Source organism: Phycodurus eques, chromosome 8 (genome assembly GCF_024500275.1).
Source record: "Phycodurus eques isolate BA_2022a chromosome 8, UOR_Pequ_1.1, whole genome shotgun sequence".
Classification (NCBI taxonomy): Eukaryota; Metazoa; Chordata; class Actinopteri; order Syngnathiformes; family Syngnathidae; genus Phycodurus; species Phycodurus eques.
The window spans coordinates 25,687,273-25,712,515 of NC_084532.1; the positions used below are offsets into that span (position 1 = coordinate 25,687,273).

Genomic DNA, 25,243 nt, shown 5'->3' on the forward strand with positions numbered 1-25,243 from the left:
TGTATCTATGGAAAATAATTTAAATTAATAAATTTTAACCTTGTGTTTTTAGGATTTGAAATGTGTGGTTTTTTTTTTTTAAATCATGGTACCTTGATTTTTGAGTTTAATCCGTTCCGTGAGCAAGCTCATAATGAATTTAAATGAATTAGAATTTGTTCAATTCCCGAAAATACACACTTTTGTGTTTGTTTTTTTTATAAATAAAAATAGCATTGTATGTTATAAAAACAGTAAATTAAACGTGTGCCTTTAAGGGGCGTGGCGGAAATGACATCAGGAGCTGAAGTCAGGTTGGTTGGTTTAAGTTCAGTGTGAGTATCTGAATGTGAGTGGTGGCCCACAGCAGCTCCTTGCGAGGGTTCTCATTTTGCATTTGTGTGTTTGACTGTTTGTCACGTTCAAAAAACGGCATCGCCGACGAAAGCTGTCCTTGGGAGAGCATCACAGTACCTGAATTGCTTCATTTTTTTTCTGACCTCAATCGAGCGGTAGTGTATCTGAAGCCCGACCAATCTCTTTGATTTTCTATCTGAAAATCGACCAAGCTTGTAACTAGAAAAACTCGTAAATTTGGGCATTCACAAGTTAAGCGACTACTGTACCAGCCAGGACAGCTTAATACAATGCTGCCTGTCTGACTAGTTTAAACAGTAGTAGTGTGAAAATGACTTATTCTAACAAGTGGCATTTGTACGCTAAGTGCTGCACTTTGGCGCTTTTCAAGCACACGGTGACAATGTCGTTCCTCAGCTGGCCGATGGTGTTGTTTGAAGAGGGGCCTCCTTCCACCCCTGTCCGCGAGGCGTTGTTTAGCGGCCGGGGGTCTGCGCTGCATCAGGTGTTAGGCAAACAGACAGACTAGGCATTAGCGATGCGTTTACCATCTGCTCAGGAAGGACAGGACATGATGGAAGAGACGCATTGAGAGAAGGTTCCGAGGCTTTACCGCGAGACATCATCCATCACGTCAAACAGCGTTGTTGCCTCTATGGCAGCCTGACAGTCTTCATTTAGAACACAGGTCAGGGAGTGTCAGTGATGCTGACTTGTTGCATGACAGCAGCCACCTGGGACATGAACCCCCCGCAAAGGCAGAGGGATGGGTTCACATTGGGAATGGTTATGATCGGGGGTGTGCATTACTTTTGAAGGGGCTCTTCAGAAGAGTCAGTTTTTTTGTTCTTAGCCAACCTTGGATGTTTTTAGCTTCTGTATGTGTTTGGGTCTTTATCCTGTTGGAAGACCAATGAGCTGAGGCTGAGACCAAAGTTTCTGACACTGGGCAGCACATTTTGCTCCAGAATGCCTCAATAATCTTTTCATTGTACCTTGCATTGGTTCAAGACGATCTTTGCCGTATGGAGCAAAGCAGCCCCAGAACCAGAACCAAAGTGACTTAATCCTGTTCACTGGCAGCTGAGACCAAGCGTTTTGACATTGCAGCAGCGCATTCTGCTCCATAATACCTTAATAGTCTTGAGATTTCATTGTACCCTGCACATATTCAAGACAGCCTGTGCAGGATGGAAAAAGCAGCCCCAGAGCGTACAGTATGTTGTCATTCTCTTTCTTTTTTTTTAATACACTGCAGCTGTCTTAGGTTTGGAGTGGATCTTCTCCAGACTGCATTTGTCAGCTACCTAGGGTTTCAATCAGGGCTCTTCAGTGTAGCCATTTTTTATGTTTTCTTTTCTGTATGTCTTGGGTCTTTACAATGTGGAGGACCCATGATCTGAGGCTGAGAGTTTTCTGAAACTGGGCAGCACGTTTAGCTCCAAAGTTCCTCGATAGTCTTGAGATTTCATTTTGGCCTGCAACTGTGCCGGATGTAGCACAGCAGCCCCAGAACATAACTGTCACCAATCTTCATCATGCTGGAACGAAACGTTAACAATTGTTCTTTCACATCCCTTTTGTATGTAACTGAGTAGTGAAAACTAAACGAACAATAATCTCCTCTCTAAATAGTGACAAACAACAATTTACTGCTATTCAAATGCTCTCAACTGATGACTTTTCTGAGAAAATACTCATGTGCCAAATTTTGAAGTGCACAAACAACCCACTCGCCCCTTGGCGTGATGAGCCTGATTTATTTTGACCACTATTGTACACCCCCTGCTTATATTCCTCTTTGTACATCCTCATAGAAGCCAGTGTGAGTTAGCTTTGCCAAGCTATATTTTATAATGCTGGCTGCGTGTTAGGTTGGTATAGTCTGTGGTCCTAGGAAGTGAAGGTGATCCATTAGACTCCAGGGATTACAAAGTCTGAAGACGAGAGGAATGAGCTTTGCCTGCCCAGAATTTGGTGTCGCAATCCATCTTTGCTGACACGATCAGACCAACAAGGCATCAGCGCCTCTCGCCTTACAGGACTTGTAAAACTGTCTTTTGTAGTTATTTGACATTATATGGTGTGTTGAAGAAATTTTCGATTTAGTCAGGAAAATGCCAGTTTTTAGAGGAGTATGTCATGGCAACATAGGAAGTGAACCAACAGACCTGTTCCCATAAACCTCAACTACATTTTTCAGTTATCTGTACTTAAGTATTTCTTTTTACGCGACGTAAAAGACTGGGTCAAAACCAGAATGCAGAGAAACCGGAAACCGAAAGTAAGCTGGTCAAGCGCATGCATCGTAGATACGAACAATAGGTAGATATGACGCGTTCCTTTGAGCTATCGAGGAATCGTACTGTTTTGTATGAGTTACTCGCATATTCTGAGTGTATTGAATTGTTTGCTGTGATTTGAGATGGGTACCGGACTCAGTGTTGGAGATGCATGTGCTTATTTCCATATTTGCATTTTTCTTCACTTCGCTGACATTGTGTTCGAGAGACAGGAAAGAGCGTAGACGATTAATCTGGGGAAAAGTTGGACAATCGCAACCAGAAGGATGGATGTGTTGAGGTGGATTTGGGGCATTAGGTCGGCCTGGTCGTTCCCTCCCGCTATCGTGTGTTTAGCTGAGCTGGCTGGCTTACGACTCTGGGAATGTTTGTGCAGCCGAAGCCTGGCTTGATGTTGTTTGTATTGTTCGAGCTCATTGTGTGTGTGTGTGTGTGTGTTCGTGTGTGTGTGTGTTGAGCCTTTATCGACATGACAGGAGCGTGTTTTCTTTTCACACATATTGGAAAACCATCCATGCAATTGTCACCCGGCTTGTCTCCAGCCATCTCTAATAGGTTTACAAATTAAACCCAATTTCATGACAGGCGAAATGTAATTCACCTGTAATAGGTAACAATATGTGATAAAGATTCTTACATGCTTTAAACAAGGGCTGCAGCTGACAATTATTTTAATAATTGATTCATCTGTCGATTTTTTATTTTATTTTTTATTTTTATTCCCATTCCTTGTATATCTGATGGGTGAGCGGGAGGTCTGGAAGACCGCGGCTCAGCAAGGTGGGCGTATAAAAAATTTAAATTCGAGAGCGGCGTTGCAGTGACATCAGAATGCGCATCCAGTTGAAGAGGGCTGTTGAAGTGATTTCAGAGTGCTAACAGCAAGAGACCAACCAGCGGGAAAAGCCTCGCTAATACATCCTGGTTGGCTTCTACGCAAGCACTTCCAAGTATGGGCAAGCTTGCACCGTGGCAGCGTCGTCCTTGCGCGCTGCCTCGTGGGGAACACCAAGAAAATCAAGTGCAGCGTGAAAAGGCTTTAATAGTGTCTGCGTACATCTATGTGCCTTTAAGAGGCGGGGCTTTATGGGTTGACCACGATCGCAAATCCTTTCCCTGTTGAAATGAATGGAAATGCCATTCATCTGTTCCAGCCTCCCCCCAGACAATGTTAGTGTTATTTAATAAGATAGCACTCTATAATTGTGTACTTTATAAAGACATACAGAATACCATAATTATACAGATATAACAAATCAAACAGTTTGTGTATCATTCATTGTTGATCCTTCTGGTATGTGTGACATGGCCACTGGGGGCAGTATAATACACACAGGCACAAACAAAGAATAGTTTCACAGCTACTGTGACTCTGTAAGCGGAAGTAATATTATTCGTTTTTTGCAGAGGATAAGGAAAATATGCCTCTGTTGTCTGTATACGTGTTGCCCCACCATTTGCATTTAAATATCCATTGCTTAAAATGTTCTAACACTGCCACATAGATGCTATTCGTCAGCAGAGCTACGGTTAAAAATAGCCTGGTGAAAAAATATATGACTTATCTTAACGGCCTTGATAATTCAACATTTTAATAATCCATGCAGTGCACAAGTGCAGACATGCGGGCTGCAGAAGGATTACGGCGGGTGTGTGCGCTCTTTCATTGCGTGTCGTGTCCACTCGGCCCATGACACTCGAGTAAACACAAGCGCAACACATCTATCTTTGTGTGTGCGTGTGCGTGCAGGCATCAATGTTTTGGTGGGCGTGTGAGTGTGACAGAAGCCCGCTGTGTGTGCACGGAATGCCACCACGTCGACGATATTAAGTCCTATAAGAGCCGAGGGAGAGTCCGCCGTGTTGACATGATACACTTCATCATACGGTGGGAATTCATGTGTGAAATTGTGCTCGGAAAAAATGTCAAACCTGTCCCCTGGCAAATAATTATGGGAATACTGTGGGAAACAAATTGTAATTTCATTTTTTCAAATTTTGATTATTTCCTACCGTTTGCTATCTTTTTGTGTGTGTGGAACCAGGATGGGAAAATAAGTCGTCAAGTGTTTATTATGCCTACGCGTATTCATTAATGCCTTTATTTAATTGTGTGCACATGTATGTGTCCGTGCTTTCACAAGCGCTGGTCGGGCCCCGCGGCTGCAGAGTCCCATTGTGTTTTTCCTGGCTTATTGTCATTGTTTGTCTTCCGCCGCGGATCGCATTGCCATGAGCTGGAAACCAAGCTCGGGACAGGAACCCGGGGAATGAATAACAGGCCCGCACATGGTCAGATGGTGGCGCTACGTTTGACCTAGATACCGACTGTCAGATTGATTTGAAATGTGGTGTCCGAATGTTACCAGACCCGTTTTTTGTGCTTCCTCGGCGGCGCGGTTGAGGAGTCTTGTCTGTCTTGTCTAAAAGTACCAAAACCAGCTCTAGCCCGCCTCTAGCAACCATTGTTGCACTTTCCTGAAAAATAATGATAATAATAAACTATTGATGTTGCACTCTCCTCAGAAGACAAACAATTGATACTACACTTTCCTAAATAGAAGACACACTATTGATGTTGCACTTTCCTTTAAAGAAAAGATTGAAGCTGTTTTGAATGCTGGATAACACTTAACTGTACGACTTAATAATTTGTTTTGGGATCGTATCGTCCGTTCAATGTTGACATGGATGCCCGGCTTGTTAGCTCAGTCTCAGACAGTAAATAATCTTAATTGATCGTAATTGACTTGTAATAGAACATCTCTCTGAGTCACAGGACACACATCAGCAGCGATACCATCTTAATTCTTCTTCCCATCATTCCAAACTTGATTACTTTCCCCCTTTCTGTCCTCGTTTTGTTTAGTTTTTGAACATTCCTGTGGTTTTTGGCGCTGTTCGCAAAATTTATTTTCCCCCAGGTGTGTACTCCAGCCAGATTTAAAAAAAATTTTTTTCCTTAAATGCGTTTGCGCATTAAGTTTTCTAAATGTTTGGGTGAAACTCAGCTGTGTGTAGGCGACATATTAGTCTCTGCCGGTGACAGAGGTCGGGATAATTGATACGGGGTGTATACACACAGAATAAGTCGTATGGAAACAAAGTAAACACAGCTGCGTCCTCGCCAAAGGTGACAAATATACTCATAGTTTGTCGTTAAGTTGAAATACAGATGCTTGTTTAGAAAGCGAAAAGACAAAACAATAAAAGTATTACTTGGGAACCGTCTGTTGGCATCTTGGCACCAAGGAACAATGTTGAAGTGAGTCAGAACTTCATTGAGACAAAATGAGTGCTTTGCCGCCATCATGTGGCATCTTGGTGCCAAAAGACTATGTTGAAGAGAGTTGAGGAGCTTCATTTAGGCGGAAGTAGTGCTTTGGTGGCAAGGAACTATGTTGAAGAGAGTTGAAAAGCTTCATTTATGCAAAAGTAGTGCTTTGCCGCCATCTTGTGGCATCATGTTGCCAAGGAACTATGTTGAAGAGGGTAGAGAGGGTTATTCATACAAAATTAGTGTTTTACAGTATATGAAGTATCACATTTTATTTTATTTTTTATTTTTTTCAACGTGCAGGTGTGAGTTACCAGTTGTCATTTTTTGGGGCCGTTAATGCGGTCCAATCGGGTTCCAAGCACATCGTGCAGTGTCCGGGGGGGGGGGTTACTGATTCAACTCCTTTACGTTAATAAAAGTTAAAAAAAAAAAAAAGTACAGACTCTAAAACGAGCCTGAGTTCCAAAGTAAAAATGAAAAAGAAGGAATTTTTACTGTCAATTATCTACCTACCTCGACCTGTTTTGATAACTTGGTCAATCGTAACAAAGTGTTTCTACTAGGTTACCTCCAACCACTGGTCCTTGCTGAGGCTTTCACACCCCTGTTGATTTCAACCAGATGTGCACGTTACCTCCATTTTGTTGCAATTAAACGAACGTAGATGGTGACGAGTGCCCGGTTCCAAACGCCTGCTGATCTCAGCACTGTAGAATGCCTAACGACACAGCTGGGACGCACCTAAGGTACAGCTAATGGGCTGAAACGCTCCGAAAGCCGTTTGTTTTGGAGGGGAAACTACTACAGAGCTCTGTGGACTCTGGTGGGCTTTGACGTGGTGTAACACTGCCCCCTAATGTTTGAATGGGTTGTCTTAAAAAAGAAATAAAAAAATAAAAATAAAAACTCCTCTTGCACATATGTGTCATGTTCGGGAGAATAAAATCACTCCGAATTGCCTTCTCGTTATTCCCCCCCCCCCCACCCACCCACTTTCAGCCTACTTTTAGTTACCCCGCCCTTCTCCTTCTGCTTTCCATATGCGAGTCAGAAACAGACTCATTTAATCTCTCAAAATACACAATTGTTAATGAAGCATGCACATGAAAAGAACGCATAGACTGGATTTACGTTGCATGGTTGAAGGGATATACTTCCAATTGTTTGGCTCTCAAGTGGCACATTTGGGATATATGCGTAATGGAAGCGTAAATATGGGTGGGAATAGAAGCATGGAATCGGATATCTTCAGATCAGAGTCAGACCTCCTCCAAATATGCATAAAAATCCGATACACAGATGCACAGTTCATCAAAATACATTGGGGTCTGTCCAAACAGCACAAATAAAAACACTGAAAAACACCCGCTGTAAATCTTAACTATTGCAAAAAGATAGACTGTTAAATACCGTCTAATTACACCACTTTGGAGGTGTGTCCATCATTGAATAAGCAAAATATTATAAAGTACTCTTTAGCGCCTGCTCTTACTCTCTCGCTGTCAAGAAATCATTAGTTTGAGGACACGAAAAGAAGATTCTCTCGTACTCGCAGTTCTCCAGATAAGAGGCAAAGTGGGCTTGCTTCAAGCTGTTTATTTGTCACTTCAAGTTGAAGGTTTGCCGTCAAACTCACACATAAAGCAAAAGGCAAACATTGCATATTTAAACACCAATATTTTCAACCAACTCATCGCATTTTACGTAAGGATAGTCCGCTAATTTAATTCTGACATGTAATGCCAAATGCCATAGATGGGCTAGTATAGATCCTACAGTAATTATTAACTTTCAAACAACTGCTCTTTTAACACAAACGGAGGAGCAACACGTACAGAGCATACAGCGATACTCAAAATTCCAAACTCCAAGCCGCAATGTAGTGAGCGTTCACAAAGTCATTGTTAAGTGATGTATTGTAAATTATGAAATGAAAAATATTAGTATAATAAACAATTAGAACACTATATTTAGTATTCATTTTATTACATAATTGGTTAATTAATTATTATTCTTTGAATTCTCGATCATTACAAAAAATGAGAGTTAAAGATAATTTTGTTATAAAACAAACAATTCTATATATTTGTACATTAATTTTTCTTTACATACACGCTTTTTATTGATTTGTTTACTTATTTATTTTTACCTCATCTTACCCTTTTACAAATCAAATGTGACCCTTGTGCAAAAACATTTGCCAACCCCAGAAATAGTAACAAAAAAGTATAATAATCATATAAAGGCATTAAATTGAAATTGGTCACATGGATCTGCAGTATACTGTAAATCCAGCGTATTGTTTCGACCTCATCTCATGCTTGAAGAAATAAAAAATAAAAAAATGATAATAAAATAAAGTTTACAGTGTTGCATGGTCTCTTTTTGGTGTGTTTATTGTAATCAAGCGTGTGTTTACCGAGTCAGGATGTTTTCCCCCACGCTGGAGCCTCCTGAGTCAATTAGAGGATGGCATGTATCTGTCCTGGCTGCTTGTTTACTGATGAGCCGTACAGATTCTCGCAGTGTGCGTGGGAAGGGGAGGGGCGCCGTAATGTGTCGCAGCCCTACGCGGCAAATCCATAGGCTCATTAAGTACCGCAATATAAGTACGCTGTCTTTCTTCGTAGCGACGGAGTCGAGCAAAAGAGCTGCGGTTGGTGACCATGTGTTTTCCCATGAGGGGTTTCCATTGTCAAAAGTTGTGCAGGGTACCACTTTTTAGCACCCTTCCGTTGGGTTCGTGATGCGAAGACTTTCTGTGTTTATTATGATTTTTCCGACAAATTATATGCCTTTTTCGGGGTTGCCTAACGTGCCTCAAAACTACATTTTTGCAAGTGTATGTATTCTGGTGAAAATACATGAACGGGTCTTGAAAGTTGGAAACAAAATAAAACATCAGCCCCTTACACCAGTTACCCCGATTGACACGAAATTAGGTGGACATGTTTATCATAACGGAACATATGACAAAGTCTCAAGGACCCATGTCTGAAATTAAACAGGAAGTCGACCATTTTGCTTGAAGTCATCATTTTGGGTGAATTCCAGGGCGTGAACTTTGATGGACTGCTATTTGGGGATTTGCTTAAATGGGCGACTTCAGGTATTTTTCACGCACTCGGTGGCACACTATTAAGGAACCATCATCGGTGTTTGTAGGGGCTATTCACCTGTGAACTTTTTTTTTTTTTTTTTTTTAACTCTGTTGCTAACTAAAACAGCAGCACGGAAACAGTCTCTCAGATGATTTCAAGTGTGGAGTCTTACTGCGTATTTTAAATATTACAATATGTGGAAACGGCGTTCCAGTAAACTGTAGTCGCTCCACAATAGGCGGGTTCATATCCAGACTTTTTTGTCATTCCGACCGAAGATCTCTGGTCCCCTGTTAACATGCGAGGTGATCTATTCCGATCTGGCGTTTACACGGGCCACTACATTTAATCGAAAATAGCCGTATTAAGACGTGACATGCGCAGATTGGTGTAAGCGTCACGTGTTTTATCAAGATGGAGGTCAGTCGTCTATTTAGTGCAGTATCCGCGATTGTTTTTATTTACGTCAAGACAGAGCATGCGCAGCCAGACATCATTACGATTCGCTGTTTACATGATGAAAACTTCCTTCTGATCGGTTTGGCAAAAGGAATATTCCATTCGGCGTCAGCTTGCTTATTACAATTGAGGTATATATGGAGCATTTTCATTTGGTTTGGTCTTCTAAACCAATTATAGTCGGACTACAAGGCTCCATGTAAACCCAGCTAGCGTTGTGTGCATCCATGTTGCTACGTAATATATGGGGGGGGGGGGGGGGGGGGGGGGTCGTGTGCCAAGCAGATGTTCCCGCCACAGTGACCGCTGTTTGTGTCTGTGAGTGGCTTCTAAATTATACAGTAACTATCGTACACAGAAGTGAGGAAAGTGCAGGGTGAGAACGTTCCAGTGTATCTCCGGTCATGTGCAGTCTGCTCCTTTTTGATTTGTTAACATGTTAGCATGCTGCGATCAGAAACAAAACAGAGTGAGCTCCCACTCTGTGTGGCGGGTCAGGCCTCCATTAAAGGAGATTTATGTCGGACTTTACACACAGACACAGCCGTAGCAAGAGGTCACCTTAGTTTTATGTGCTTTTCACAATTTCACAGGTTTTGTCTTTTTTTTTTTTTTTTTTTAAATGTGAATTAGGATGGAAACCCTTTTCCCTCCATCAGTGATAGCACACATTAGCATTAGCTTCTGAAGTGGCCACCACCTACAAAAATACTTAGCTCTCCAAATACCACCAACATGATCAACACTGAAATATTGAATAAATAAAAGAAATACCTTAAAATTTAAATTGGATGTTATTGTAAGACAGTAACGTTATGCAGTTTGAAAATTAACAGGCCACTTAAATATAGGAAAATCATTACAAAAATACTTCTTAAATAATGATTCAATTAAGATTCAATTAAAATGCGTTGTGCACAAAAGTGAAATATGACTTGTACTTTACTAGATCTCAAAAGGCAAACCAGAAGTATTGTCCTTAAAAGTTAAATACAACTGAACTGTTCGGAGCTGGATTTAAAAAAAAAAAACAAAAAAAAAAAAAAACATTTTTGAACCACTGACACGCAGTTTGAATATTTAAATTAGTGATTCTGTTGTGTACCACTAGAGGGAGCCCACGTGCTACTACATTTTGAGAATCACTGCGTTACATTAATTGACAAGCATAATTAGCGTGGTGATGAAGTGAAAGTAAAAGCCCTGATTTTATTGTCTTGATGGGGCTGGGGGCTCGCTTTTTTGCTTTTGAGCCTCTCACCTCGTGCGACACTAATTTCCACCCTGGTTGTCATGGTAACGATAACGAAAAAGGTTAAAAGCGCGCTTTAATTCTTGGGGTGTTTTGACGAAAGCATATCACAGCCATATAGTCATGGAAAAAAATGTTTAGACCACTCTTGTTTCTTCGATTTCTTGTTCAGTTTAAGCCTGGTACCCCTAAAGGTATATTATTTCAAGAATACAATGAACATGACAAAATACAGCTGATTTCATAATAGTTTATTTCCTATTTGACTTGCTTAGACTTAATTGCATTCCCAGTCATTTTGATTGTTATCGGGAAAACCGTGGAAAATGTATAGATTTGTCCAAACAAATGTACCTTTAGTTGTACCAGGCACTAAAAATTAACAAATAACTGAAGAAACAATAATTTTTAACTGTGTTATGATGCCGGAAAATGCCTAATTTGTCTCTTCTAAATCTTTGGTCTTTTATTTATTTATTTATTTATTTATTTATTTTTAACCATGTGAGCTGCAAAGGAACAGTTCTCACGGGCGAATGTCTAAAACATTTGTGCTGACACTCACATGTTAGCATGTGTTTAATCTTTGGTCTTCCACTGTTGATATTTGGAATTCTGCACAGATTTATAACTTGCAGTCTTTCTGTTTAAAATCACACATTTCCGCCGTGGCCTGCACGGGGATGTTGTCCATCACTGGATTTTCATAGCCGTAAAGTAAACGTTATGTTTCCGTTCGCGCTCCACTTTCGGAAGAAAATCGTCTTTTTATGGAACGGCAGCTCCCTACTGTCGAATTCATCAATGTCAATGCGGCAGGTAACGACCGCGATGATCATGACGTTGCTGATGATGGTGACCAGTGATGGGCAGCAATTATACTTAAGTAGATTTTTCAAGCATCTGTACTTCACTTGAGCTTTTTTTTTTCCTGGACTTTTTACTTTTACTCTCTAAATTGGAAAACAAGTATCTGTACTTTCTGCTCCTTACTTTATCGAAACACGCTTGTTACTTTTTCCGATATCTACAAATGATGACATCACGGGGGAAAGATCTACAGTAAATTCAACCGCCGGTGAGATCTTTATTGATTGATTTCAGATCTTGAGGATTTAAAAGTTGTAGGCGGGGGGGTGGAAGCATTAAGGACAACAATGCAGCAGATTCAGAGAAGCAAGATATTCCCCATCCATGGGGAAGCGTCCATCCAAGCGAATCGTTCCATGATATCGGCTACAAAAATAATTCATGGCGAACTGTCTTCTGCCAACCTCAAAACCACCAGCTTCTGGCATTCAGAAATTCAGTCTCATCTAAAATAAAAAAAGTAAGTTTTATTTTTTTTTTTTTTGTTTGTTTTTTTATTTTGAGTTTTTTTTTATTTTATCATGAGCAAATTTAGCTTTTTTGTTTTGGTTTTTTAATTTGGTTTTTTTTTGTTAGGCAGGTCACAACATTTGGAAAGGTACGGGAATATGTTTTGCGAGCATTAAAGTGCAGAATAAGTTTTTTTTTCCCTGTTGTGCGGGTATTGTTTGCATTATCTCATAAAAGCGACTACACGCTCATTTATGTGTATATATATTTTCATATCCTTTCATGTGACAAGTAAAAATGACAGTGTACACTTGTACAACAGTGTAAATGTAGTGTCACTTCAAGATAACTCAACATACAAGCTATTAATGTCTAAATTAAAGGCAACAAAAAGTAAATACACCCCTTAGTGAAACACTCGAAATTGGGCCCCATTAGCCAATATACCTGCCCGGTGTCATGTGACTTGTTTCAGGTGTGAATGGGGAGCAGTTGCATTGAATTGGTGTTGTCACACTCATACTGGTCACTGGAAGTTCAGTATGCCACCTCATTAAATGACAGCATAACTTCAATTTTACTTGTGTGCTTGAAGTACATTTCGGAGTTGAAGCAGTACTTTTTCTTTAACCAGAGTCTTTTTTTGTCACTTGTATCTGTACTTCGACTTAAGTACAGAGCGTGAGCGCTTTTGCCACGTCTGGTGACGACCATGACTCTCGTGTCACGTGTCAGGGTGAGGACACGTTTGTTTTGTCGAGCAAAACGGCAGCCCTGCTGTTCACGATTGAGTCCGACATCGAGATTTACGGCCTGTCTCTCGAGGTCTCATGTATGGCTTCCAGATAGGCGGATATGATTACATATCTGCGATAAAGTGCTTCGCAGAGTGCTTGTCAAAGAATGCAATTTAGCATTTTGGCGTTGACGGACAAGCCGAACCAACCGACCCACCTTCTCGAAAATGCCCCCCCCCCCCCCCGCCTGCCAGAAAAAAATGGTTCATTGTGAAGGCGGCATGCGAGGCCTGCTTGTAGTTAGCGCTGCATGTGAAACGCTTACCTTCCTCCAGGGGTTGCAGCTGGAGCTGGTTTCCTGTCTGGGGGGAGGGTTTCTTGTTTTTTGTTTTTTTGCCCTGCTCTGATTGGGCCACGCTGAGCCTTGATGGACCCCGGTATGGTAAGAACGGTCAAACGGTGGTCGGTCAATCAGCCGCGCGCACGTTTAAAACAAAAACCCCATGCGGACGGGTGATTATGATTGGTGCAAGGAGCCAATGAGGCAGCTTGATAAAATCTCTGACAAGCTATCTGAAACAAAAAAGTTTGGACATTCACACTTGGCATCCAATGTTATTTTCAAGTAACGGCTGTGTTTGAGTAATTTCGTGTTCCAGTTTTAGCATTGTTTGTTGTTTTTCTATAATTACGTGTAATGGTCCCATTACAGCATAGCAGCAGTAATGGTTGAATTTATAATAGTACATAATGCCTGTTATTACAGGAATGAGGCAATAGCTCCGTATCAACTGCAATTAAAATACAGTACGTTGTCGTTGTTTTTTTTGTTTTTTTGAAAGAGTTGCTATGAGGATATAATGAAGGCTTTCGTTAACGTAGGCTAGGTGAAGACTGTTCGAGTTTAGATGAGTAACCCGTTTATCGTGGGGATACGGCCCAGGCCTAACCGCAATTGGTGAAAATCCGCAATATACAGAGACCCATTTAAAAGAAACAATGGTTTTAAAATGTTTACCCCGCACATACTTAAAACACATTTAGACTTATTAAAGCGCACTTTTTACAGAGTGTAATTGTATTTTAACACCCAAAAAAAAACAACTGCAAGCACAGAATGTATATTTAATATTGTACTGTCTGTGTGTCTTTAAGAGGCGGGACCTGTAAGTGTCTTGTTGTGAGCTGTGGCCGACAGCCACTCCCGCTTGTGTGTGTTTTGTCTTGTCTTGTTCTTACCGCATTCAATAAACGACTGCACCAGCGACTGTAGCTCTCTTTTACCACATGCGAGGGCATTACACTAAATAAGTACACTGTAAAAGCCTATTCAAAACAATCGGTTGAATACTCATTAAGTGGCAACCCACTTTTATAGAATTCAAACCAAACACATCATTTTAGAAATGAATACATGTACAATACATGATCATTTTGAGCGTTCGCCATGGGCCCTTTTCTGTTCCCAGTGTCCATTGTAACTTTTTGTTATGGCCACATGTCCTAATACTTTAGTCTTCCTGGTATATCATCCGCAAAACTGGCGAACCGAACACCCAACTGGCCCCAGTGTAAAAAGCAAACATTGTCTGAAAGCCTGACTTGTGCTATCCAAAGTATCATGGTTAGCGCCACTGTTTCAACGCCTTCCCAGCAGCACACCTTCAATGTCCTGAAGTGCGTGTTGATTTTTGCTTCATTTTTGCTGTGCTGGAAAGAGGTCGGCTTCTCCGGTTTTCAAGCTGGCTTCTCTCTACCAAAGGCCTCCAATTTCCTGCCGTGGCGCCATCACGGCAGGCCGCGCTGACAGCAGCTTTTATAGAGCTGCTGAAGAGAGCCAGTGACGGCCCATGTTCGAAAATATGACACAGTCCAAAGTGGACACGTAACAGACGGCAGAATGAGGGTGTGCATTGATCAGACCGAACCGACAAATTGAGAGAGATGTGGTCTTCTATTTATTATATAAAAAATGACCTTTTGTGTGCTCCAATTCCAGAGTGATGCTTTTTTTTTTTTTTTAAGGTTCATTCTAATACTGTCAATAGTGTTTGTTTCTGGAAAACAAGAAGGGGAAAAAAACAACAAATTCAACAAACAAGAAGAGTCCAGTTGCCTCGATTTAACCTTTGCTGATGCCATGACCTGGATGATTGAGAATCTGCACAGACAAAGAAAAAACACAATTTTCAGAAAACACATAATGTTGTTTTTTTTTTTCGCATTAAGTATTATTGTTTTCATCAAATGTTTTATGTTTAATGTGTATATTATCACAATTCATTCTGGCAATTATTTTCACAATGTTTTTACATTTTAAAATTCTATTTATATCTCACATTATTACGCTGTTAATTTTGTCACAGATTTTTCATTACATTTTTGTTTCCTTTTATTTGTATTAATAATTTGTATTATTGCATCCTATCAATGTATTTTCATTACACATTATAGTTGTATTAATTTTTTTTTTTTGCAGTATTTGACAAAAAAAAGTAGATTTATTTTAGATTTTACCATTTCCATCTTATTACTGGATCCATTTATGATATTAAATGAAAACTGTAAGTTGCCCCCGGGTATGAATGTTCCTTTGTCTATATGTGCCCCGACGATTGGCTGGCTACCAGTCCAGGGTGTATGCCATTTCTCTCGCCCCACAAAGTCAGCCGGGATCGGCTCCAGCTTCCTTGCCACGCTAATGAGGGCAAGCGCTATAGAACATGGATGGATGAATAAATGGCTATTTAAAAGTGATTACAGGCTTAGGTATATCAGTGCGCGCATGCTAGCAAGAATAAGAAAACGCCGTAACCTTTGTACAGCTTTGTGTCGAGGAGCACACGTTGCGTCCTTATGAACTGGAACGGGGCGATTTGTCAAATGTGGAGCGCACATTAAATATTTGGAGTATTCAGGAAGTAACACTTTGGATGGAGCTTGGAGTGTTGGCTGATGAATGACGCTGGAAGGTTCCTCGTACAGCTTCTCTTCCTGCTCTTTGTCACTCCACTGTCGCCATTCTAAAATCTTTATTAACTGAAGAGGCCGTGTTTGAAGTTGCATTCTGAACTGTCGTTTAAGTGTGGAAAAAGAAATTAAGCACAGTATGAAAAGTTACTTTAATGTTGCGGGGAACGACTGTGCAAATGGAAGATCACCGTGTGTTTGCCTAAGTCTCTCGAGATTTGCCAAAGTCTCACGTGACAGGTGCGGCCTATGACGTTTTTGTGCAATTCTACTTCAGGGCCTTGAAAAAAAAGGTCAGAATAATGTTTTGAACCAATGTAGCATTTCATAGTACTTCCACCGCCCCCACCCACCCCCACCCCCGTTGTCTGACTCACTGGAAATTCCCCCATCGTTGGCGTCCATCTTGGAGAGGTGAGGCATGTTGCAATGCGGAGAGCTTACCTTGGAAACGATGAGTTGGCTTGCTCAACTGGCAGTCATGTGACTTCTCTTCATGAGGGTCACGCAGTCGGGCTTTGGCCTCCCTCCATCACTGAGTCTTTCCTCTTTGGCTCAACGCGCATTTCATCTCAGTCAGACACCTCATTCCTGACTCCGGCTACGAATCCACCGCTAATGTCATTTAAGAGATAACACACATGAAACACTTTACCATTTGATCACAATTGAAAAGTCCTTCGCTTACAAAAAGATGGTCTATACTGACTCCGGCTGAGAATTCCCAACTATTGTAACATAAAACATTTAAACATAACGCACATGAAACACTCCACCTTTTGATCACAATAGACAAGCAAGACAAGCAACCTTTGAATACAAAAAGTTGGCCAATACCGACTCCAGCGTAGCAAATCATTAAAACATGACACACATACAGAGTAACGTTTGCTCACAAGTGACAAGCATGCTTGCTGCATCAATAGCTTTTTGTTGTTTACAAAAAGATGGTCAATACCAGCTTTTTTTTTTTTTTTTTTTTTTTTTGTGCTTCTTGTTTGTTTCAGTTCTTTCTTGCCTCACATCCACACCCTTTTGTGTTCCCATTCCTATGAGCTCATCCTTGTTGTGCGAGCGCTCAGCCTTTTATAAACAGTCTGGTGATCTACAGTACGGCACACTGGACTCTGGCTCCGGCTGCACGTGTTTAGGACAAATTCAAGTTCTCGCCTCCCAAAAATCAGATCGCTGGTCTGAAACACTGCCCTGAAATGTTGGCACTGGGTGGAGTTTGTTCAGTGGCCCTACAAAGCCAGCACAACGAGAATGAATGATGTGTCACCTCAGTGGCTTGACACACTGTATTTTGCACTGAATACGCATTGTTTAGCCTAAATTTAAGAGTAGTGTGGCCTTTATGGTGAAAGCCTATTGTTTACATTTTGTGAAGCCTCCCCCTCAAAAGAAAGTTACATTGCTACTCTCTTATTCTTGTAAAAAGAAAACATGCTTTGTAAGAACATTAAGTGGACGCGTGAAGTACCATACTGCTCAGAATTAGGATGAAATGCTTTAAGGCAAATCTAATAAAATACATGACGAAGATGCCATATATATTATTGTATATTTTTGTTTAATATTTCTCTATTTTTCATCTGATATTGAATTTTGGTCTAATTATCGTTGTTTTCTCATATTTTGGGCGTAATTCTTTTGTTTTTATTTAATTATTTGTGTCTATCATCCAATATTTAAAGTTTGTCTAACAATTTGTGTTATCTTAAAAATGCTGTCTTTTTTTAAAATCTAATTTCTTTTTTCACCTAATATTTAAAAAATTTTCCTCCTAATATTTTTTTCTTCTTTTCTGTGTGTAGGAGTGCATATTTTTCATCCAGCATCATAGTATTTTTGCCTGTTTTGTGTTTTATTCTGTTTTTTTTGTCCAATAGTTTTCTATTTTCACCCTAATATTTTTGTTCATATTTTTCTATTTTCATCCAATATTTTTTTCTATTTGTCATTCAATATTTTCTATATTTTTAAATGTAATATTATTGTAGTTTTGTCTAAAACTTTGTATCATTTTCCAATGATTGTATCTTTACCAATATTTTTCTAATTGTTTTTGTCCATTTTTCATCCAATACTGTTTTTTTTCACCTATTTGGATTTTATTATTTCCCCAATCTTTATGGTTTAATGTGTATATTTATTTATTATTATATATTTTATTTATTTATATATTTTCCTCAAATATTGTGCTCATTGCTGAATTTTTACTACATTTTTTTATTTTGTATTTTTTATTTTCATAGAATCTCGCTTTTGCTCTCGTTTGATTAATGTCTGATATTTTGACCTGAGCCACTCACATTAGCTAATCCATAACTTTAGGTTGTAAAATGTCACAATATCAAGACTATACAGTAATTTCCCAACTTTTGGAGGTATTATCAGTGGCATAATTAAGTTCGGCCTTGGTGGTGCTCTGCGCTCGACTGAGTGATTTTCATATGGTCATCACAACATTAACGTGTATGCGTGTGCTGGCATCAGGCCCTCGGAGACTCCGACTTCCATGCGGTGCTGAGTCAGCTGCTGCCCTTGACGAAGCCCCGCGGAGGCCAGGACGGCGGCGCCGGCTTCGCGGAGGACGAGTGCGGGCCCGACGAGCTGATCCTGCTGCTTGTCTACTTGTACTCGCTGGCCGACGAGGCCCAGCCGGCGACACGGGAGGACGTCCGGCCGCAGGTGAAGCTGGAGAGGGAGCTGATCGGAGCGCTCACGTTGGCCATCACCAGAGAGACGACACTCAGCCCCTTGATGCAAAAACTCACAGGTGAGACACTTCCTGTTCATTTGACCACATTTACCAAGTACAGGTACGGACATGAATCCGCATTCACTTTAATGGGTGAAGATGTGCATCCACAACTAAGAGTCACAATTATGGTGTATAAGTATTTTAACAACATCCCCCAATGTTTTGTTTAGGTAGCTTTTAGGTCAAGCGAGTAACTGTCCTATGAAGCAAAAAAAATTGTAAAAAATATTTTAATATTAATTGTAATAATATGATGTGATATTTTAACACCCGAAGATAGCTGGGAAAGGCTCCAGCACGCCCGCAACCCTAGTGAGGATAAGGGGTGAAGAAAATGGATGATATTTTAATTACAATATATGACTAGGTTTACATGAATTAAAGTTTGAATTGATTTATTATTAAGAAAATAAACATTTATTATCTGAAACAGTGCACAAATTAAAATATGTGTAATTAATTATTCCTGTTTTTTTTTAAAGTGCTATTATAAGTACTGAAAAAATGACAGATTAACAAGTAAAACATTTATTTTGGTATAGATGTTTGTTTAATTTCAAATGCTTTTTATATTTGATGATAAAAGTATTGAATTAAAATATATTTTATTTTATACTAATTAGAATGTTTTTAAATAAAAAAGTATCAATCCTAAATTATTTAAAATTATATTTCTTGTTCATTTTATTTTTATTTTAACGTTAATAAAAAGTACATCAGAATGTTTGTAGTTATTTGTTTATTAATTACAATGAAAACAAATATTTAAAACTGACTGATTAAGATGAAATCAAATTCTTTTGTCATTTCATTTAAAAAGTATTATCATATTTAATAGTAAAAATAATCTATAATCAAAATGCAATTCAGTATTTTATTCCTAATAGAACGGTGTATCCATCCAACCATCCATTTATCAAGTTGTAATTATGTATTGTTCATTTTATTTTTATTTTATAATTTAGTTATAATAATTAAAGTTATATTTATGTAAAATTATTCCATTATTCTAAAAATATTTTAAAAATTTAAGTGTTCCTATTAGTACTCATAAGTTACTTTCTGTATTATATTACGCAATATTTTTTTTCATTTTAAAAGTATTATAGTTAAGTATAAATATTACCTTAATTAAAATGCAATTTTGTTGTATTAATAGTTTTAATATTTATTTTAATAGTGTACTTAATACAAATTACTTTAACATGTGATTTGTTTTATGAGATTTTTTTCATTTCAGTATTCATTTGAAAAATTATAAATTGACTTGGCTCTTTTTTTATTTTCAAAACGAATGTGACGACCCAATATTTTCAGTGCAGTTCAAAAAAGGTATATAAAGGGAAAAAATGCCGCCTTTTTACAGGCTGTGAGTGTCTGGAGTGCATTAGGCCGTCACACCCTTTTCTTCTTTTTTTAACACCATGGCCACAAACGATGAAAAGATGTGTGTACACGCCATAATCCCCTTTAGCTTAGCAACGACAAGCCCTCAGTTGCCGCAATAATGAGCACGGTATGTACCTGTACTGTCAACTTGCAAAAGTATGTGTATTTATAGTCTGGTATGTGGCGGAGCATATGAAGGTCGACCACATAGATGGATGGATTGTCTACAGCCACACTGCAATAATAGCGTCTTGAACCTTGAGTTTGCACACACACACACACACACACACTCACACACCCCTGCCTCATAATTACAGCTACTTTTAGTTGTGCCCTGCCCGTGCACCTTAGCACACACCCTCAAATAACACACTTCTCATATTGCACATATAGGAGGGGTAAATCTATGTAAAGTTCTAATAAAGGCGTATCATTCAGTTCTCTCTCTTTCTTTGTTTTTCCTCCTCGTACGAGTTGTCCCGACTTCCTGTTCTCCGTGAGGGGCCTCGCGTCGAAGCCGCCGACTCCCCGTTGTAAACACTTCATTGCAAGTGACCCCGTCGTGGTGTGCCAGCTGTGTTTCTTGTCAGCATATACGCGTGTGTGCGTGTGTGTGTGTGCGTATACACGGACCTCCCTTTTTGAACCATGAGTACGCGCCAAGTGAGTTTTTATGAAGTAACATGAGGCGGGCGGCCGTCCCACTACGCTCTTGGAGAAAACATTGATCGTGACATTGCCCCCCACCCCATCCCCCCGCTCCAGGATCCCCCAATTAAAGCCCCAAAATGAGAACCAGACATTGAATGTAACCTGGTCATCATGAGAGCAATAGTTGGAGTTCGTCAGAGTACGCGCCATGGAACTCGCCCCAAATGGTGGACTTCCTGTTCAATTTCGGGCAAGGGTCCTTGAGACTTTTTCGCGCATCGTGGTATGATAGGCACGTCCACCCAATTTTGTGCCGATCGGTGATACTGTTGTCGCGGGCAAATTTTTTTTTTTTTCTGGAGCCTGATTGGCTGTTGCCACACTGCTTGCAAATGCCGCCGTTGCGGTCTACATGCTGATGTCGCAGAGCCCCGCGGATGTGTTTCCTGTCAGCCGCGGTGGCGTTTGTGTTGTCTTTGGTGCGCCCTCAAACATCCTCCGTTTGGATATTCTCTTCTCGGCAAGAGAGAAGGAGACCGTGCCAAGCAAAACGTTCCTAATTCCTCACCCCGGGACATGGGCTCAGTGGGATGAAGCCTGACTGCTGGGAATGGGAAATAATGCCCACTCTCGACATGGGAATGGTAGAAATAATAGTTAGTACAACCCCAATTCCAATGAAATTGGGACGTTGTGTTAAACATTAATAAAAACAGAATACAATGCTTTGCAAATCATGTTCAACCTATATTTAATTGAATACACTACAAAGAAAATATATTTAATGTTCAAACTGATCAACTTTATTGTTTTTAGCAAATAATCATTAACTTAATTTTATGGCTGCAACACGTTCCAAAAAAGCTGGGCCAGGGTCATGTTTACCACTGTGTTACATCACCTTTTCTTGTAACCACATTCAATAAACGTTTGGGAACTGAGGACACTAATTGTTGAAGCTTTGTAGGTGGAATTATTTCCCATTCTTGCTCGATGTACAGCTTCAGCTGTTCAACAGTCCGGGGTCTCCGTTGTCGTATTTTACGCTTCATAATGCGCCACACATTTTCAATGGGAGTACCCGCACTCTTTTACTACGAAGCCAAGCTGTTATAACACGTGCAGAATGTGGTTTGGCATTGTCTTGCTGAAATAAGCAGGAGCGTCCATGAAAAAGACGTTGCTTGGATGGCAGCATATGTTTCTCCAAAAGCTGTATGTACCTTTCAGCATTGAACATTAAATATTATTATTTTATATTTATATTTTATATTATTTTATAATTATTTGTAGTGCATTCAATTAAATATAGGTTTAACATGATTTGCAAATCATTGTATTCTGTTTTTATTTATGTTTAACACAATGTCCCAACTTCATTGGAATTGGGGTTGTAGATTGGCACAAGGTTAGACCTATTTCACCACTGCTCCGTCTGTTGGATCTGGTGGGTCATTGCCCCTCTTTGCCTCAATGCAAGCAGACTGCAACTTTGCTCGTTCCTGCTTGGCAGATAAAAGTAAAATAATAATAATTGCGATATACAGTATATCAACACTATAATGTGCATGAATAATATACTAAATGCTGCACCCAACAAGCATATGTCACCACAGATTCATCTGGTGGGTCACTGCCCCACTTGGCCCTAATGCAAGCGGAGTGTAAGTTCCTGGACCAAAATTGAGCAGTTTCTTTCTTGATGCGCCAGCTCTCTGCAAAGCTTCATAAAAAGTGGTTATGTAGCGCTTATGTTGGGTCACTGCCCCACTTGGCCCCGATGGAAGTGGAATGGAACAACAAAAAGTGAAGATATTATTAAGTCAATAGATTGACCCAAATTAGACTTCAGACAGTCCTTGGCATCTTGTATATGGGCATACCAGTCCTCTAGGTAGCAGCAGTGCACCTTTGAAAAAAACGCTAAATCCCATACATTTCACCACAGATCCATCTGGCGGGCCACTGCCCCACCTGGCCCCGATGCAAGCAGACTGTAACGCCGGAAATTGTTCGATCCGCACCAACATTAGACAGCTTCTTCCTTTGCCCGCGTGCTAGCCCTCTCCAAATGTTCATAGAAATTGGTTACGTACCACTTACGTAAACTCACTGCCCCACTTGGCCCCGGTGCAAGGGGACTGTCACTACAAAACATGAAAATAAACTGATACACGCAAGAAAGCGATGCAAAGTTATCGCTGATTCAACACTGAGTTTGTTTTTCATCCTGTATTGTGTGTGTTGTAAGGAAGACTGTGGGGGGTAGGACGGGGTGGTAAAGGTGAGGGGGGTTGTCTCAGCAAGATCCCGGACCTCCCCCAAAGCCACTGTTTGCGTTGGCACGGGCCTACCGGGCGACATGAAAGGAGTCACATTGAAATCGGTTTTATTTTGCTTACGTCTCAAACTTTTTTTTTTTTTTCCATCTCCTCTTTATTTTTCTTCTTCTCCTTCATTTCCTTTTCCAGGTCTGCTTGCACTCTTTTATTCCTCCTCCTCCACCAGCATGGAGCGTTCTCTTCTTCGCCCCGAAAGGGTCCAGGGGCTTGTCGCTGGAGGACGTTGAGCAGCAGTCCAAGGATCGCGCCTGATTAAATATATGTACCCTGTTTATGAAATTAGTCCCAATTATTTTTAATTGGCGGCCGTTATTTCACTTCCTCTCTCTCACACACAAACACACACACACACACACTGTATAAACACAGAGACACATTGGCAAAGCAGCCGCTAGCCTTGTTCCCGCTAGTTGACTTGATCAGATAAGCCGGTGACACGGAGCACAGGCTGTAATTAAAAAGGGAGGTCCATCACAGACTCGTCTAGCTCCTCAGACTCTGACCACACAGCGAGCTGTGGACAGAGACACCCCCGACGACCCCACCCCAACCCCCACCCCCCGACGTCCCCAAGTGGTGAGCTTTGTGGTCGTGGCTCTACCGTGGTCACTGTGGTTGCCTTCTTTCGTGTCCGCTTTCCCATAGGAAAAGAAAGAGAGTGTGGCCATCCTAAAGCCGTGATTAACTGTACAGGCAATGTTTTTAAGGAGTCATTTGATGTAATTGTTTTCACAATTTATAGCAGTTCCCAGGTGTTTTGATGAGAGTACCGTTAAATCGCTGTGTTTTTTTGTTTGTTTGTTTTTTGTTTTTTTACAGAATGTCGTGAACTCCTGCAAATTTGCAGTTTTTTACATTTTTATCTATCCTCCGGTGTCCCCTGAAAATTCAAATCTATTCACTGTTTTTGTGCTTAGGCCAAAGCAATATCAGCCTGGCGCCAAGGAAACAATTTGAGGTGAGGTGAGCAGCTTCAATTAGATAAAGTAGTCCTTTGCTGCCATCTTGTGGAATATATATATAATATATATTAAGTTTTATATGTTTGTGTTCAAATACCAGTTGCTTAAAGGGTTATAACATAGCCACATCAATGCTATTCATTGCATTGGGTGTTAGCATTAAGCTAGCGGACGTTCCAAAGTTATGTGCTTGTTTTAGGTACACATGTAATGTTCTATGTTTTATGTTTAGTTTGACAGTCAACTTCAACTAGGGATGGCATTAAATAGCTCAAAGCCTCTTTTTTGAAGCGTTGTTCACTATCTGCCATGTTGCTGCTTATTATGGAGTTGAGTCGAGCTCATGGTCACCATAAAGCAGTCGTATCTCAATGTTTTGCTCTCAAGTCAAAGCATGAGACGACGCCCCCTCAAAACACAGTCATTTCATTTCAGTTAATAATAAAAGTTGCGCTGTAATTTTGTATCCTTATTTTGATGAAATCTTGTCATAGACATGTCATTAAGACACCTTGGAACTGTTTTGAATTGTGGACAAAAATTGCTTCATAAATCTCCTTTACACATTTTTTTTGAAAGAAATACAACATGACGATGTTCCAGAAAACCTCGTCTGTCATATCCGAGTTTCTGCAGTAGCGTGTCGTCGTCGCTTTTTTGGATCCTCGTGTGCGGTTGACGCCGCTGTTTGCTTTAGAACACCTCTTTGTCTTATTTACGATAGGAAATGCTCGTCATAAAACAGCTCGTCTCTCTGCGGGGACGTGTCGATAGAAATGGACGGCGGACGGCGGCCCACGCGCGCACATACACCCGCAAATACGTTCAACACAAGGGCCCAAAATACATTACCACACACGCACATGCATGAATAAATAAAACACTAAAACAGTACCCCAAAATACTAATGAATTTGTTTTAATCCCTGTTTATTGTAATAATTGATAGATTATTAATAAATAAAACAAACTTGAATACATATGCAATATATTAATCTTTTTATTTTAATAATTAATAAATTATTTATTTTAATGATTCATCCATTATAATTACATTAAGTAAATAAAACAATGACCAATGATAAAAAAATAGGTATTTTTCTATTAATTATGAATAGAATAATTATACCCGCGATCGGATCGGAAAATGGATGGGTGATATATTCATTATAAATAACAAAATAAAAAAACAATAACAAAATAAATGCTGAAAACATTATTATTTTTAAATAATAACCACATCATAACTAAATAAAACAATTTAATAGACTTTTAAAAACTTTTATTCCGTATAATTCCTACATTTTTCAAAAGTGAAATAAATGCTAAAAAATATAATTAAAAAATAAAATAATAATAATTAATTTTAATAATA

The 25,243-nt window shown here is 39.9% G+C and overlaps 1 protein-coding gene across 2 annotated transcripts in view; it reads left to right on the plus strand.

Moving 5' to 3' along the window:
- Window positions 1-25,243, plus strand: part of scfd2 (sec1 family domain containing 2) — a 106,095-nt gene that overhangs the window by 41,388 nt on the left and 39,464 nt on the right. For both annotated transcript variants that reach the window (XM_061684383.1, XM_061684384.1), the window contains exon 6: window positions 18,258-18,540. In XM_061684383.1, coding sequence (XP_061540367.1) covers window positions 18,258-18,540 — 283 coding nt within the window. The remainder of the gene's footprint in view (window positions 1-18,257; window positions 18,541-25,243) is intronic.